Consider the following 12,651-nt stretch of genomic DNA (forward strand, 5'->3'; position numbering starts at 1 on the left):
GCTCTGTGTTTGTGCTCAGGGCCAGGGGAGGGAAATGGCACCAGCCAGCTGCTTCCGTTCTGTGTGCCTCTCTCCAAGTATAGTGCCCTACACATTCTACCATAGCCAAGCCCAATAACCTTTAAAATTCCAGGCTTTAAGCCCTCCATAGTTGCAAGAACTCAGGAAATTCAGCCACTCTCCTTTTCCAAGCCAGTGGCTACGTGCATTCCCAGGTGTTCTCTCCTGCCCTTCGCTGGGACCACTACTCCCTCCCATCTGCTGCAGATAGGATCTCTTTCTCTTCTAAACTATATCTCTGTACTTCCGACTTTCTTTAAAGTGGCCTCTTCTCTCTCTTTAGTTGTGACCTTTGTTCTGTCAGTATTCAGGTAGATTTCTGGGGTATGTAGGATGAGTTGATAGGTATCTAGTTGTATTAGTGGGATGAGGTGAGTCTAGGCTCCTCCTACCCTGCCACCATCTTCCTTTCTCTAAGACATTTTTTCTAAAGAATCCCTTCAATTACAAATTATTAAAACTAGACAAGAACTCCTCTTTTAAATTTCCCCTCATGTTAGGGGAGAAAAACGACTGGCAAGCAGAGAGACATGTGATTTGAAGTATAACAGCTGAACAACTAGTAAAAGTTTAATAAGCAAAACGGAACCTTTTATCTGAATTCAAGTAACTGCAATTCTAAAAGAAAGGCAGCATTGAGTGCTTTTAAATCAATAATCTTCATTCTCCCTTCATCAGTGATGACATAAGGAGAACGTTATGGAATAATTTCTAATCTTTTCATTAGCGAAACAAATGTATTGTCCTTTGGCACACTTAAATTAAATATAATTTCTCCTTTATCTTACTGCAAGCTTATTTTTCAGGGAAGGTAGTAAGACTATCTCATCTTTATATCGTACTAGAATGCTTCTCCATATCATATAGGTTCACTTTGAAATTTTTTTGTGATTCAAATTGCTCGCCTACTATTTGTCTCTGATAATTTGATTGTTTTTAAAAATATTTAATTTATTTATTCATGAGAGACACACACAGAGAGACAGAGGCAGAGACACAGGCAGCGAGAGAGGTAGACTCCATGAAAGGAGCCTGACGTGGACTCAATCCTGGGTCTCCAGGATCACGCCCTGGGCTGAAGGCAGTGCTAAACCACTGAGGACCCGGGCTTCCCTGATAATTCAATTAAATGCAACAAGATATTTTACAGGTGTATTCTTGACATAATGTAATGAAATGTTTATTCTATTAATTACGTATTGACCTATCAAAGTACAGCTATGCATATCTTTCTATTTCAGTAAAAGAAGATGGATACAGGCAACTCTGTTTTCCAAGAATGTAGGATCTGTGCCAAGAACGGGATCGGCGCCAGTCTTGTATGCACAAGAACCAGGTCAAAAGAGTATCTAATTGTGAACTTTAAGATGATGGATTAGCAAGACTTCCAAACAGGAAGGCTGATAACCCAGAGTTAATCCTTTATATCCTAGATGGTGAAATCTATGGGTGAGTCTATGCATTATAACAAGTTAATAAAACACAACGAAGTACATAGTAGACAGTGGATCCTACAACCAAGACGATGGAAATGGATGCGGGAGGCACTGAGTGAGAAACTACAGGTATTACTGGAGAAGAGAAACGGGACTCTATCTTTTTGAGCCTGGCTTCTCATTGTGTCAGGTAGTCAGCAAGACATAAGCTGGCAAAAGGCTCCTTCAAAAAGTATAAGTCTCTACAGGAGTAAAGTTAGGTTCTACTACATTGACTTATTACATAATTGTAATATAAATGAGTGGTAATTTGCAAGAGGACTAGGAAAGAATTCTCATAAAATTTGATTTGGTAGTGGCCTAAGGATAGACATATAGGTCAATGTATTAGAATTGAGAATCTAAAAATAAACTCTCAAATTATAAGGGGATCCCTGGGTGGCGCAGCGGTCTGGCGCCTGCCTTTGGCCCAGGGCGCGATCCTGGAGACCCGGGATCGAATCCCACGTCGGGCTCCCGGTGCATGGAGCCTGCTTCTCCTCTGCCTGTGTCTCTGCCTCATTCTCTCTCTCTCTGTGACTATCACAAATAAATAAAAAAATTAAAAAAAAAAAACTCTCAAATTATGGTGGATTGATTTTCAACAAGGGTGTCGAGACACTAAAATGGAATAAGAATAGTCTTTTTAACAAATGGTACTGAGACAAATGGATATCCACACACAAAGTAATAAAATTAGACCTCTACCTCACAACATATGTACAAACTTAACATGAAATATTAAGAGCTAGGGATCCCTGGGTGGCACAGTGGTTTGGCGCCTGCCTTTGGCCCAGGGCGCGATCCTGGAGACCCGGGATCGAATCCCACATCGGGCTCCCGGTGCATGAAGCCTGCTTCTCCCTCGGCCTGTGTCTCTGCCTCTCTCTCTCTCTCTCTCTCTGTGACTATCATAAATAAATAAAAATTGAAAAAAAATATTAAAAAAAAGAAAAGAAATATTAAGAGCTAAAATTATAAAACTCATAGAAAAAACAGGTGTGTATGTTCGTGATTGCATTTGGCAACAGTTTCTTAAATATGGCATCAAAAGACAGAAACAGATTAAGGATTTCATCAAAATCTAAAAAATAAAAGCTTCTATGCTTCAAATGTAACCATCAAGCAAAAGTGAAAAGGCAAGGTGATGAATAAAATATTTGAAAATCATATCCCTGATAAGGGGTCTGTAGTTAGGATATAGATAGAACTCTTACAATAATGAAAAGACAGTCCAATATAAAAATGGGCAAAATAAATGATTAGTTCTTTAAGCAAGATATAGAAATGAATAATGACCACATATAAAGTGAGATGCTCAACATCACTAGTTCTAAGAAATATGCAAATTAAAACCACAAGACAGATGGAACTCAACAAGTGTATTATGCTAAGTGAAATAAGTCAGAGAAAGACAAATACCATATGATTTCACTCCTATGTGGAATTAAGAAAAAAAAAAAGCCAACAACAGATGAACATAGGGGAAGGTGGAAAAAAAGGAGAGAAAGAGAGGCAAACCATAAGAGACTCTCAACCATAGAGAATAAACTAAGTGTTGCTGTCGAGGTGGGCAGGGGGGACTAGATGAGTGATGGGTATTAAGGAAGGCACTTGTACTGATGAGCACTGGGTATTTAAGTGAGGAATCACTAAATTCTACTCCTGACACCAAGATTACATGATATGTCAACTAACGAGAATTCAAATAAAAATTTGAAACAAATGAAAATACCCCTACAACGTGTCATTTTACACCCAATAGAATAGCTATAACAAAAACAACAGATAATGACAAACATTGACAAGAATCAGGGAAAATGAGAATCCTCAAACACTGGTGACATAAATGTAAAATGGTGCAGCCAGTTTGGAAAATAGTCTGGCAGTTCCTCAAAAGGTTTAAACCAAAAATGTTAAAGGTCCTTTAACATATGAACTAACAATTCCATTTATAAGTATATACCCAAGAGAAGTGAAATGTTCACGCAAAAGCTTGTACATGCGTATTCACAACAGCATTATTAACAACAGCCAAAAAGTGTAACAGCTCAAACGTCCACCAAATGATAAATACATAAATAAAACGTGGGCTGTCCATATGGTGGGATAGTATTCAGAAATAAAAAAATAATAAAGTTCTGACACATGGCACAAAATAAATCTAAAAACATGCTAAACCAAAGAAGGCAGTCACAAAGGATCAAATATTTGGTGATTCCATTGAGATGACCTGTCCAAAATCAGCAGCAAATCGATAGAGACAGAGACTAGAACGGTGACTACCTATGGCTAAGAAGAATAGGGAGGGGGAAACTAGCATGAGGTGCCAGTTAAAGGGCATAGGGTTTATTTTTACGGTGACAAAATGTTCTAAAATGGATTGTGGTAGTCTTTGAATATGCATCTTTTTTTTTAATTTTTTTTTAATTTTTTATTTATTTATGATAGTCACATAGAGAGAGAGAGAGAGAGAGAGGCAGAGACACAAGCAGAGGGAGAAGCAGGCTCCATGCACCGGGAGCCCGACGTGGGATTCGATCCGGGGTTTCCAGGATCGCGCCCTGGGCCAAAGGCAGGCGCCAAACCACTGCGCCACCCAGGGATCCCTGAATATGCATCTTATGTTCATTATATCTCAATAAAGTTATTACCAAAAATATATATCAAGTATGTAAGATTACTAGGAAAATCTGTATTTTACTGCTCAAAGCACAGAGGGATTTATTTCCCAATGATTTTAGAGTCCCAAAACTAATTAAAAATTACCTTCTGTCTTAGCATATTAATCTGAATTTCCATTTCCGTTTGACTGGTTTTTAAATCTCCATAGAAAGGAAGCTCTCCATTTTCATATTTACTTAATATCCTTCTTAACATGTTTATTAAGTGGTTCTTAAGCCTGCAGAAGGTATAGAATGAGTAAGTCAGGTCCTTTAAGAAGAAATATTTAATACTTATTTAAATAGATAATAGGTTCTATCACATAAACAAATCTATACTTATGATATCTCATTTGTTCCAATCTCTCATTGTTTGAGAGAATACCAACTAAATTACATTGCTAAGTAAAAAAATATGGAAAAGATTTTTATGACACATATGGCAGTTGAAGGGTTAACAGGGTAACTATATTAAGAGTTCTTGTAAGTTATTATTAATATCTATTTTCAGTATGTGAATATAAAAATTAATCTATTATTAGGTAGTAGAGGCTAGTAATCCACGGTGAGGAAGAAAAGCATCCTCATCTATTAATGTTTTATAAAGACACAAAAATACATTTTGGTACCCACCTACCCCAGTCTAAAAGAAGGAAAGAAAATACAGACAAAAAACATCAAAGGAGATCATTCAAAACAGAAAGAGAAACAGGAAAGAAAAATATTTATAAAGTTTGAATTCAGAGGAAGAAGGAAGAGGCAGAGCTTTAGAAGAAAGGAAATCAGCAGAGAGAGAATGTATGATGATGGCCTATGAGACTGTTTTAAACAAAAATCTAATACCTTGGCTAGTACATTCTTAGGAAAGTGAAGGATGCCAAACAATGCAGAGAAACAAAGTTGAATGACAGAAAAGTTTTGGCGGATCAGAGCAAAACTTAAATACTCAGCAAATAAGCAGAAAGGAAGCCAGGTGGGAGCTTCAGAGACATCGGAAAGACTTTTTTAAAAATCTGAGTAGTGAAGTTGCTCATTTTATTCTTCATGAAGTCAGACATGTATTTTTGTATGAATGACATATTTTATAACTAGAAAACGCAGGAAGAAAATGTAAGCCACTTGAGTCAGAGATGGCAGAGCAAGAGGAGAACATAGTTTTGTCTGATCCCAGAAATTCAGCCAGAGAGCTTTCAAATCATTCTGAACACCTGTGAAATCAACCAGACATCTAAGGAAAGAATTGCAGCATTTCTACAAATAGAAAAGTGACCACTTTTTGCAAGTCTTGGTTAACTTTCACCTTCAGAGTTACATTCTATTCTTTCACCGTACTTAATTTTATTTCTATATACATGTAAGTCCTGCTTGTTTTTCCTTTGGGATATATTTCTCTAACAAAAAGACATAGGATATGGTATATTGCTCAGTTCTGTTCAACTGGGTGATAATATCCTTTTTTAAAAATTTATTCATGATAGTCACAGAGAGAGAGAGAGAGAGAAAAGAGAGAGAGAAAAAAGACAGAGAGAGAGAGGCAGAGACATAGGCAGAGGGAGAAGCAGGCTCCATGCACCAGGAGCCCGACGTGGGATTCGATCCCGGGTCTCCAGGATCACGCCCTGGGCCAAAGGCAGGCGCAAAACCACTGCGCCACCCAGGGATCTCTGATAATATCCTTTTTATTTTGACTTTTAATTTCCATTTTTACACTTACATTCTAGACTTTCCTTGTATTTAATTTTATTTTTGTATATATACAAGGTTTCCTCTTAACCATTTGGGGATGCAATTTCCTAACAAAAAGACCAAAATTCACATAGTATCGGTGTACTGCTCTGCTCTCTTGATCTCTCTAATTCTATTATCTCCTTTGTTAACCTTTAAATTGGCTTCGGGTCTCTTCTGATTTGTTTAGCATGTATTTATCTGGGGTCATTCTTGATATTTTTCTATTCTGTTCTCTCACTCATCTCTTCTTCTCTGGACAGAATGACAAGATGGAAAAACTCACCGCCACAAAGAGAACAAGAGGTAGTACTGACTGCCCAGAACCTAATCAGCATGGATAGAAGGAAGAGGCTGGAGCGAGAGTTCAGAATAATGACCATCAAGATAATAGCTGGGCTTAAGAGACACTCAGAGGACACTAGAGAATGCCTTTCTGGAGAAATAAAACAACTGATATCTAATCAAGTTGAGATAAAAAAGGCTAATCTTAGTGAGATGCAATAAAAAATGAAGGTTCTAACTGCTAGGATAAATGAGGCTTCACAGAGAAGTAGTGATATAGAAGACAAAACAATGGAGAATAAAGAAGCTGAGGAAAAACAAGAGAAACAACCACTGGACTATGACAGGAGAATTTGAGAGATGATTCGTACCACACAGCAAAACAATGTTAGAATAATGGGGATCCCAGAAAAAGAGGGGAAGGAGGGGGCAGAAGGCATATTTGAGCAAATTATAGCAGAGATCTTCCCTCATCTGGGGAAAGAAACAGGCACTCAAGTGCCAGGAGGCACAGAGAACCTTCCTCAAAATCAATAAAAAATAGGTCAATATCTCCAAGCAAAGCTTGCAAATTTCAGACCCAAAGAGAAAATCCTGAAAGCAGCTTGGAACACGAGGCCCTGAACTAAGAAGGAGAGAAATATTCAACTGGCAGCGGATCTATCCAAAGAGATAGCAGGCCAGAGAGAGCTGGCATGATATACTCAGGGTGCTCAATGAGAAGAATCTACAGCTAAGAATTTTATCCAGCAAGGCTCTCATTCAAAATACAAGGGGAGATAAAAAGCTTCCAGCACAAACAGAAACTAAAAGAATTTGTGATCCCTAAAACAGCCCTGCAAGGGGAACCTTTAAGAAAACAGAGAGCCCAAAAATAACACAGACCAGAAAGGAACAGACACAGTACACCAAAACACAGACTTGACACGTAATACAATGGCACTACATCCATATCTTTCAATCGTTACTCTGAATGTAAACAAGCCAAATGCCCCAACCAAAACACACAGGGTATCCCAGTGGATTAAAAAAAAAAAAAAAAAAGCAAGACCCATCGATATGCTATCTGTAAGAGACTCATTTTTAGACACAAAGAAAACCCCAGATTGAAGGTGAGGGGGTGGAAAACCATTTTATCATATTAAAGGACATTAAAAAAAAACTGAGGTGGCAATCTTGATATCAGACAAGTTGTATTTTAAACCAAAGACTGCATTAAGAGATGAAGAAAGACACTATGCCATAATTAAATGGTCTATCCAAAGAGAAAATTGAACAATTATAAGTTTTAATGCCTCTAAAGTAGGAGCAGCCAACTATATAAACCGATTTTCTGTTAAGATTTCATTTATTTATTTATTTGACACAGAGAGAGAACAGAAGCATGGGCAGCAGGAGAGGGAGAAGCAGACTCCCCACTGAACAGGGAGCCTGATGAGGGCTTCATCCCAGGACCCTGAGAACATGACCTGACCAAAGGCAAGGGCTTAACCGACTGAGCCACCCAGACCCCCTTATGAACCAATTAATATCAAAATTAAAGGAACACATTGATAGTCATACAATAATAGTAGGCACTTTAACACACCACTCACTGTAACGGCCAGATCATCTAAGCAGAAGATCCACAAGGGCACAAGGGCTTTGAATGACACACTGCACAAAATGGACTTCACAGATAACTTCAGAGCATTCCATCCTACAGCAACAGAATACACATTCTTCTCGGGTGCACATGGAACATGTTCCATACTAGATCACGTACTGGGTCATAAATGAGGTCTCAACTGATACCAAAAGATTGGGATCATTCCCTGCATACTTTCAGACCACAATGCTTTGAAACTGAAACTTGATCACAAGAGGAAATTTGGAAAGAATTCAAATACACGGAGGTTAAAGAATCAAGCCAGGGAATAAAAGCACAGTTTTAAAAACCTCATAGAAACAAACAAAAATGGAAACGCAACTGCTCAAAACATCTGGGATGTAGCAAAGGTCATCCTAAGAAGGAAGTATATAGCAATACAAGTCTTTCTCAAGAAATGAGAAAGGTCCTAAGTACACAAGCTAACCTTACACCTAAAGGAGCTGGAAAAGAACAGAAGATTAAAACCTAAAACCAGCAGGAGAAGAGAATTCATAAAGATCAGAGCAGAAATCAATGAAATAGAAACCAAAGGAACAGTAGAACACATCAATGAAATCAGGAGCTGGTTCTTTGACAGAATAAGATCAATAAACCCCTGGACAGACATATCAAAAAGAGAACGGACCCAAAGAAATAAGATCGTGAATGAAAGAAGACAGATCACGACCAGCACCAGAGAAATATAGACAACTATAAGAACACATTCTGAGCAACTATATGCCAACAAAGTAAGCAATCTGGAAGAAATGGATCCCTTCCTATCAAAACTGAAACAGGAAGACACAGGAAACCTGAACAGACCCATAACCAGCAAGGAAATGGGAGCAGTCATCAAATATCTGCCAACAACCAAGAGTCCAGGACCAGGAGGCTTCCCAGGAGAATTCTACCACACATTCCAGGAAGAATTAATCTATTCTTCGGAGCTGTTTATAAAAATTAGTAATGGAAGGGAAACCTTCCAGTGTTCTCTGTGAGGCCAACATTACTCTGATCGCAAAACCAGAGCAAGACCCCACCCAAAAGGAGAATTACACTCCAATATCCCTGATGAACACGGATGCCAAAATTCTCAACAAGACACTGGCTGGGAGGATTCAACAGTACATTAAAGGATGATTCACCATGTCCAAGTGGGTTTTATGCCTGGGCTGCAAGGGTGATTCGACATCTGCAGATGAATCAATGTGATACACTACAGAAATAAAAGAAAGGATAAGAACCATAGGATCCTCTCAAGAGATGCAGAAAAAGCAGGTTGACAAAGTGCAGCACCCTTTCCGGATCAATACTCTTCACAGTGCAGGGAGGAGGGGAGCATATCTCAATATCATAAAAGCCATCTACGAAAAGCCCACACCCGATGCTATTCTTAATGGGGAAAAACTGAGAGCTTTGCCGCTAAGGTCAGGAACACAACAGGGAGGTCCACTCTCTGGACAACCAGTGTTGTTCGACATAGCCTCAGCATTTAGACAACAAAAAGAAATAAAAAGGCGTCTGAATCAGAAAAGAACTCAAACTCTCACTTTTCTCAGAGGACATGATATCCTATGTGGAAAACCCAAAAGACTCTACGCCAACATTGTTAGGACCCTTTCCTGAATTCAGCAAAGCAGCAGGATAGGAAATCCATGCACAGAAATCAGTTGCATTTCTATACACTAACAATGAGATGGAAGAAAGAGAAACTGAGGAGTCAATTCCATTTACCATTGCACTAAACACCATAAGATACCTTGGAATAAACCCACCCAAAGAGACAAGGATCTGTACTCTGAAGAAGACAGGACATTCTGGAAAGAAATTGAGAAATCATAAAGAACTGAAATCATTCCATGTTCATGGATTGGAAGAACAAATATTGTTAAAATGTCTATGCAAGCTCGAGCAATCTCTACATTCAATGCAATCTCTATCAAAATACTACCAACTTTTTTTTTAAGATTTTTTATTTATTTATTCATTAGACACACACACAGAGAGAGAGAGAGAGAGAGAGAGAGAGAGAGAGAGGCAGAGACACAGGTAGAGGGAGAAGCAGGCTCCATGCAGGGAGCCCAACGTGGCACTCGATCCTGGGTCTCCAGGATCACACCCTGGATTGAAGGCAGAGCTATACCGCTGAGCCACCTGGGCTGCCCCCAACTTCTTTGCATACAGCTGGAGTAAATAATACTAAAATTTCTTTGGAACCTTAGAAGACCCCGAATAGCCAAAGGTATGTTGAAAAACGTAGCCAAAGCTGGTGGCATTAGAAGCCAGCCTTTAAGCTCCATTGCAAAGCTGTGATCAACAGGACAGTATGGTCCTGGCACAAAAGCGGACATGTCAATCAATGGCCCAGAAGAGTAAATCCAGAAGTGGACCCTCAACTCTATGGTCCACTCCTCTTCAACAATACTGGAAAGAAAATCCAATGGAGACAAAGCAGTCTCTTCAACAAATGGTGTGGGAAAATCAGACCACCACATGTAGAAGAATAAAACTAGACCATTTTCTTACACCATACACAAAAATAGAGTCAAAATGGATGAAACACCCAAATGTAAGATAGGAATCCATTAAAATCCTAGAGGAGAACACAGCCAGCAACCTCTGTGACCTTGGCTGCAGCAACTTCTTGCTAGACATGTCACCAGACGCCAAAATGACCTACTGAGACTTCATCAAGATAAAAAGCTTTTACGCAGCAAGGAAACAGTTGACAAAACCAAAAGACAACTGACAGAATGGCAGAAGGTGTTTGCAAATGCCTTATCAGATAAAAGGCTGGTATGCAAAGTCTATAAAGAGCTAATCAAAGTCAACACCCAAGAAAGATAACCCAATGAAGAAATGGGAAGAAATGAAAGGACATGTCTCCAAAGAAGACATACATATGGCCAACAGACACATGAAAACATGCTCAACATCAGTTGGCACCAGAGAAATACAAATCAAAACCATGGTGAGTTTCCCCCTCACACCTTTCATAATGTCCAAAATTAGCAAGTCTGGAAATGACAGATGTTGGCAGGAATGCAGAGAAAGGGGGATCCTCTTACGATGTTGGTGGGAATGCAACCTGGTGCAGCCACTCTGGAAATCAGTACCAGAGGTTCCTCAAAGAGTTGAAAAAGGAGCTACCTATGTAAAACCCAGCAATTGCACTAGAAGGTATGAATCCCAAAGATCACTTTGGTCAGGATCCAAAGGGGCACCTGCACCCATATGTTATACCAGTAAATATCCACAATAGCCAAACTAGGAGATCCGATGTTCTTTGAAAGAGGTATGTATAAGAAGGTGTGATATAATAATAATCATATTTATTTATTTATTGGACAGAGAGAGAGAGAGAGAGGGGAGGGAGGAGAGAGAACAGACTATTACTCAGCCAATAAATAATGAAATCTTGGGACCCCTGGGTGGCTCAGTGGCTGAGAGTAGGCCTTTGGCTCCGGGCATAGGGGAAGGGAAGGAAAAGTAAAACAAGATGAAATCAGAAAGAGACACAAACCATAAGTACTCAATACTAGAAACAAACTGTGGGTTGCTGGAGGGGAAGGGATTCGGGGCGATGGGGGGTGATGGCTGGGTAACTGCCTGATGGGGATTAAGGAGGGCACGTGATGGCATGAGCACTGGGTGTTACATAAGACTGGATGAATCACTGAACTCTACCTCTGAAACTAATATTACACTATAAGGTTAATTATTTGAATTCAAATAAATAATATAAAATAAAAAGAAATACAAGCAAATCCAAGATAACTTTTGATGTGTTATATGACACAGTTATGTTTTTAGAGATTAGGATATCTGCTCTAAGAAAAGAACACTATTAAAAGGAAAGATTACCTAAGAACAAGATATCTTGCAGAAAAAATTCACGGTGGACAATGAAAAGCGCAGTTGACAATATATGTCAAAGGCATGTTGTTATTATTTAAGGAATCACGGAAGAGTAAATGTAGTATTTTGGCAAGAATTTCTATTTAGGTTTTTATAAACTACAATTACAGATAAATTAGTTAATTAATGGTTAAAGTGATGTGAAATATAGTCTTACCCAGTATTCTTTTTCCAATTCCTCATTTTTCTTCACTTCTTGATCCAACCTGAACTGCAAAGGCTGTTTTAACTCCATACATTTCTTTAGGTTTTCCTTTTCATCACCACACTTTGGAAACAATTTTTTAAGAACATTAGTTTCAAAAATCAAGAGACTCCTTCTTCTTTTATAAAATGCTATTTCTCATGAATCCATGAGTAATATGTGTTTAGACAGGTTTTAAAATACATATAAAATGTAGGTTATGAACCAAATGTCAATGAAAAGAAATCTCAAAAAAAGGATGTTTGTTAAAACAGCTTCAACTGAGTTTATATTTTCATCATTTTTGTTTCTAGAATTTAAATTGCCAAAATTTACTTGGGAAATACAGAGGTTTTTAATCCACATTAATGAAAAAATCTTAAGGTGGCTATACTTACATCTGAGTTTCTAGAGATGTCCTAGAAGCAGTTTCACCAATGTCTTAAGATACTGGGTTTTGTGGATCACAGATTAAGATACAGTCTCTGAAAAATCCCATACTTACCCCATTATAATTTTGATGATCATCTGACTTTAGGATGAGATACTCTCCTTCTCTGCAAGCATTTCAAACATTTCTCTGCAAGATTTCAATGTCTTCTTTTCATTGACCACTTTTCTCTCTAAATAAAAATTCAAGGCTTCCCAATATTCTATAAAAACGTTTCCTTACTCTTGCAGCATTTTCGATCATCTTGCTTTTCCCCTTTC

General features: G+C 38.5%; 1 protein-coding gene and 1 long non-coding RNA gene across 5 annotated transcripts in view; one reads left to right on the forward strand and one right to left on the reverse strand.

The window, feature by feature from the left end:
* The window catches only part of LOC119878745 (ankyrin repeat domain-containing protein 26-like), a 42,041-nt gene extending 37,578 nt beyond the window's left edge, over window positions 1–4,463 (reverse strand). For all 4 annotated transcript variants that reach the window (XM_038589320.1, XM_038589323.1, XM_038589322.1 and 1 more), the window contains exon 1: window positions 4,305–4,463. In XM_038589320.1, coding sequence (XP_038445248.1) covers window positions 4,305–4,415 — 111 coding nt within the window. In that variant the 5' untranslated portion in view covers window positions 4,416–4,463. The remainder of the gene's footprint in view (window positions 1–4,304) is intronic.
* A 2,899-nt stretch (window positions 4,464–7,362) lies between these two features.
* LOC119878746 overlaps window positions 7,363–12,651 on the forward strand; it is a 23,187-nt gene continuing 17,898 nt past the window's right edge. The window contains exons 1-2 of the long non-coding RNA XR_005387106.1: window positions 7,363–7,375; window positions 10,851–10,853. This is a non-coding gene — a long non-coding RNA (uncharacterized LOC119878746). The remainder of the gene's footprint in view (window positions 7,376–10,850; window positions 10,854–12,651) is intronic.

This window comes from Canis lupus, unplaced genomic scaffold, assembly GCF_011100685.1.
Source record: "Canis lupus familiaris isolate Mischka breed German Shepherd unplaced genomic scaffold, alternate assembly UU_Cfam_GSD_1.0 chrUn_S1879H2076, whole genome shotgun sequence".
Lineage (NCBI taxonomy): Eukaryota > Metazoa > Chordata > Mammalia > Carnivora > Canidae > Canis > Canis lupus.